Below are 5000 nucleotides of genomic sequence, written 5' to 3' on the forward strand. Positions count from 1 at the left end.
AATGTGGCTGTACAGTGGGAGGGAGGTCGGGGTGTAGCGTAATGTTTGTGGGGGGTGGCAGGGGGAATGGGAGGGGGTGGGGTGTATGTGTGTTTTTAATTGTGTGTGTGTGTGTGTTTAGTGTGCGTCTGTGCGGTGCACGCGCTCGTGTGTCTTGTTTGTGTGGGGTTTATGGTTGGTGAGGTCAGAGGTCCAGAGCCGTTTTAAAACCTAACACCCACCCCAATTCACCAGACAACACAAACACAGAATACAGACGTTTCTCTCCCACACAAAATTTATTCTCTTCCGCTCTGTCTATCCCACTCACGCAACCACACACACACAGCACATACTTAAAAAAAACACACACCAAAAACAAACATGTACCATAACTTAAAAAAAAAAAAAAAAAAAACCGAACAGAAGTCACAAAACTAACTCGATTCTCCCAAATGTTCTCAAGAGCGTTTTCCCACACTCAGCTCAAGAAAACAAACCACCCAAAACCCGGACTGGCATATATATATTCGTGCTTTAGTGTGACGTCTTTGGCGGCTTCAGGAAGTTTTCCTCTTAAAAGAAAAAGAAAAACGTTAGCACACGGCTCCGGGCGAACTTCGGCGGACACGTTGCGCAGGTCCGACCAAAGGAACAAGCCATCAATCGAAAGGCCCAGGTGCCAGGACTCAGCATACAGTGCCAAGCAAAACAAAGACCCAGGCCACAAGTCAAAAGGCCCGGAACCAGGACACCAATCACGGGACAGGAGGGGGCGAAGACCCAGGACACCAGTCACGGGACAGGAGGGGGCGAAGACCCAGGACACCAGTCACGGGACAGGAGGGGGCGAAGACCCAGGACACCAGTCACAGGACAGGAGGGGGCGAAGACCCAGGACACCAGTCACGGGACAGGAGGGGGCGAAGACCCAGGACACCAGTCACGGGACAGGAGGGGACGAAGACCCAGGACGCCAATCGAAAGCCTGGCACCCAGGACACAGGACAACGGCTGGGCGGGACGAAGATCTGGGTCACCAGGACTAAAGGCCAGGGACCCTGGACACGGCGAGAGCTGTAACATTACGGAATGTTCCCCCCATACTGAGTAATAGTATCTTTAACGATGATTAACACAAATGTACAGCACATTCAAAATGCAAAGCTTTAATATAATTCCATTGACAAGACAAAAATACAGAACTCATATACGGCACTTACTCTCTCTACACCTAACATACAGAGCCAACGCCCAGTTTTACATAACCGGGAATTAAGGTAAGATTATATGATTTTAAAACTCGACATTAATGAAATTGACAAAATTATTAGCAAACGACACAAGAAAAAGTACATATTCACGCAGTCGTAGGAAATAAATTATCGTTGTCAAAACCTAACGCACGTCTTCCTTTCTTGTCAAACCTCTACCTCTTTACACAGCCACACCCCTGTTAAAAATACAAAGCAGCTAAGTAGACTAGTGGCTTACCTGCTACAGGTAGCGGACACAACGACCACCACAAAGACATGGCGACGAAAATACATGGAGAAAAAAACCAGAAGTGGCTCCAGTAGAGGACAAGCAGTCCTCACTTTCAAATGGTGCCAAGACGTCGGGGTAGCTACCCCACCAACAACGGAGGCGACCCGCACACGACGGCAGTCGGGCTGCAAAAGCCTCGAAAATTGTTGCTGCCCAACAATATTTCATACCCAGTTTGCATCAGTTTGACATGGTACAGTATATGTATCACCAAACATGGAGTATAATACAAACTCCTCCTCTCGCTCAGGTGAACCGAGTAACATGCACGTGGTTCATGCGCAGTTCGAGAATTCTACCCGAACTGAAGGATGGGAGAAGGAGGAAAAGTGAAAGGAGAGGGTGGAGAAAAACGAAGACGGGCCACACGCCCAAACTGTCGTCACAAGTTGTGACATATACATGTGTGTGTGTTATTGTGTGTAGGTGTTTGTGATGATGTCGAATGGGGGTTCTGGCCCAAGGATAGTTGTAAAGGCTGGCCTGTGCATGCTGTGTATGCATGTGTCGTCGACAGTGAGTATGCATGCATAGATTACGTTCATACTTCTGTGTGTGTGTGTGTGTGTGTGTGTGTGTGGGTGAGCATGTGCAAACACACACACACACACACACACACACACACACGAATCTTCCCGCAGTGCACCCAACAGATGCACGCACGCATATATGCATACACACATACACACACATAACTATAGTCGTGTTACCTGAACACACGCAATACAACTGCGTTGCTCGGGCGCGCGTGTGCATGCGTGCGTGCGTGTGGTGTGCGTTGTACGTTTTTTGTTGTTGTTTTTTTAGTGTGAAAGGCTAGCCCTTTCTTTCCCCTCTCCTCCACCTCTTACATTCCCCCTTGACCCCCACCCCCCACCCCAACCCCTCCACCTCCTACGTTTCCCCTTGACCCCCCCACCCCCACCCCTCAACCCCTCACTCCCTGTCTTAAAGCCCCCCCCCCTCCCCCACTCCCCAAAATCTCAACCCCCTACTCTCCCGGTCTTTTTGACAACATCGTGTGAGCCCCGGTTACCCCCACCCCCACCCCCTCCGCAAACCCCTGTCCCCCTATATAACTCTGTCCCCTAGTGTTAACAGTCAACGAGAAATGTTTGACACTGGTTGACACGTCAAGGAGGGCTCTTTTTGTTTGGGGGAGAGGGGGGAAGGAGGGTGCTGAACAAATCGAGCCGTCGCCTGTCCGTACTGAAGGACCCTCTGTTTCCCTTCTCTCCCCCCCCCCCCCCCCCCCCCCCCCCCCCCCCCCCCCCCCCCTCATATCCCCCTAACCTACCTACCTCTCTCTGTCTGTTCTGCCCGCGGACCCATATATATATTATGGAAGTCCGTGCTCTCTACCTGGTCCACACACACTGAACTGCTGTGTCCCGTTTTTGGTTTGTTTTTTAGCTATCATTGTAATGTCCGTTCCTAACAGCAATAAAGAATAGGCCTGTTGATTTAAAAAGAAATGTAAATAAATAGATTTTTAAAAAAAAAATAAAAAGGTGAAGCCGTCATGGCCTTAGTTCGTTACCATTGAGATATTTTTTGAATCCAGATGCGACGGAAGTGCACAATGCGGAGATTCAGAGTTTCAGAGTTTGTTTATTCCCATTAACTCTTTTGAGTCATACAGAAACAAGGAAACATGACAATAACAGGATGACCGCCACAGAGGAAGAGCGAACATGATTTAAAAAGAAGAAACAAAAGGCGGGGGATAATATAAATGGGGAAAAATAAAACGAAATAAAATAAAAGGCCAAATGTAATCATTAGTCTGATACAATGCGATTGGAATAGCGAAAGCAATACTCCATAGACAAATGCACAGATCACGACTTAGATTTACAATATGGCTCTGTATCTGACTAGTTGAGCCTGAACTGGGAACTGTTATTTTAGCACCCATTTGCCAGTAATACTGGAATTGGTTTGATATATACAGGAGAGAAATATACACATAAAAAATATGATCATGCAATTACGAATGGATATGTACAGGATGCATTGTCAAGATTAACACGTCATTTTTCCAATTCCTATTAAACAAGTACAGTTAAGGCATTAGTGGTAAAGAATCCAGACTGAAACTGGCTCCTAACGAAACACATTAAAACCTTTAAACCCTTCTTTAATGGATTTAGCAAAAATTAGCATCTTCTTCTTACTACTAATAGACGTTAATGTTGCATATTTGTGAAAGTTGGGACGTGTTCTGTAACACTTAGGTAAATACTGATTGCGGAGATTTTGAATTGCAGGACATTCCATGACAAAAGTGGTATTCGTCTCCCACTCGATTCGTGTCACAAAGATGACACAGTCTTGCTTCTTGTGGTATGTTCATGTGTCTCCCTTTTTCATTTGGTAGTTTGTGATTACTTGTTCTGAGTTTCAACACTGGGATGCTATAGCACAATGGCAAAAGCGTCGTAGGGGTCAGTCAGCAAAGTTTCGTCGTTACTTTCAAAATCATTATCTGGTACTAACTGAATGTCATCATCATCAGAAAATTCGTCACCAGTGTCTAGGAGGTCACGTTCAATGTCGAATCCTTCTGTCGCAATTTCGACAGCCTCACAGCCTCACGCAAGGAGTACGTCCGGTAGTCCGCCATGTTCGTTGCATAAGCATTGTGACGAACCTCTGACCGGGTCAAGAAAATTATTTTTTTTAAAAGGCCTTTCGCGCGTACAACAGTCAAAAAAATACGGCCGAACTCACGTGGCAGGTATCGAGGCCTCAGCGACACTGATATGAGTTCAAGTTCCTGTGTACACAGTTGCTTCTTCGGAGTGTTAAAACCATCAATCGCAACACATTCATTCGACACTTTCTCACTAAACCAGGTTTCGGTAAAACAAAGCACACACGAGTTCCTAAAATCATTTAAAAATCGACAGTTTGCTCGTACTTCATCTAAAATACAGTTTCTGCCGTTTGGGTTAAGAGATCTGACATTGGATAAAATCACAGATGACAGCGTGGACTTAGTGTTATTTTTTCTCAGTCTTCTCTTCACACCTCCTCTCTTTCCTCTCTTTCGTGCTTTTTTTCTCTCACCTTCTCTTTCATTCTCTTCATCATCACAAATAAGATCACGAGGTAAAAGTTGCCCAGTAAAAGCGGATGGGTCGCGCACTGACCGTAAACTGAGAAGGAAATCACGGTCGTAATGTAGGCGCCTGTACCTCCTCGCTGTCCGCCATTTAAACCACCCGGTGACACAAAAACACCACAAACACTAGTCCGGAATACAGCCAGCACCACCACAAACAGCCTCACAACTGTCACACTCTTCATGTTTAACACCTTGCACACCACTTTGAAACAATATAAAAGCACAAGGACAGGGCGAGGACAGCAAAAACACAATGAAACACAGAGCACAAGCACCTGCGTCTAGCCCCCCTCGCGAAGCGCCACCTACATGTGACGATATGAGAGACAACTCTTGCTTCCGC

General features: G+C 46.4%; 2 protein-coding genes across 3 annotated transcripts in view; one reads left to right on the plus strand and one right to left on the minus strand.

Annotated features, from left to right (window-relative positions):
* LOC143293671 (reversion-inducing cysteine-rich protein with Kazal motifs-like) overlaps positions 1 to 5000 on the plus strand; it is a 118553-nt gene that overhangs the window by 34187 nt on the left and 79366 nt on the right. The window lies entirely within an intron of this gene.
* On the minus strand, positions 550 to 4873 carry LOC143294299 (uncharacterized). 2 transcript variants are annotated; one of them, XM_076605740.1, is made up of 2 exons: positions 4600 to 4873; positions 550 to 1056 (listed from the first exon to the last, which is right to left on the minus strand). In XM_076605740.1, exons 1-2 carry the CDS (start codon positions 4837 to 4839, stop codon positions 886 to 888), a joined length of 411 nt encoding a protein of 136 aa, XP_076461855.1. In that variant the 5' UTR covers positions 4840 to 4873; the 3' UTR covers positions 550 to 885. The 2 variants fall into 2 exon arrangements, with proteins under 2 accessions (XP_076461855.1, XP_076461856.1); XM_076605741.1 differs by lacking the exon at positions 4600 to 4873 and adding an exon at positions 1474 to 1906.

Source organism: Babylonia areolata, chromosome 19, assembly GCF_041734735.1.
Source record: "Babylonia areolata isolate BAREFJ2019XMU chromosome 19, ASM4173473v1, whole genome shotgun sequence".
Lineage (NCBI taxonomy): Eukaryota > Metazoa > Mollusca > Gastropoda > Neogastropoda > Buccinidae > Babylonia > Babylonia areolata.

Excerpts from the sequence above, each read along its gene's own strand:
- LOC143294299 (XM_076605740.1), bottom strand. The coding sequence starts at position 4,839 with ATGAAGAGTGTGACAGTTGTGAGGCTGTTTGTGGTGGTGCTGGCTGTA. Across the intron at positions 1,057-4,599 it reads TGAAGAGAATGAAAGAGAAG|CTCTCGCCGTGTCCAGGGTC; the intron begins GTGAGAGAAAAA and ends GTAATGTTACAG.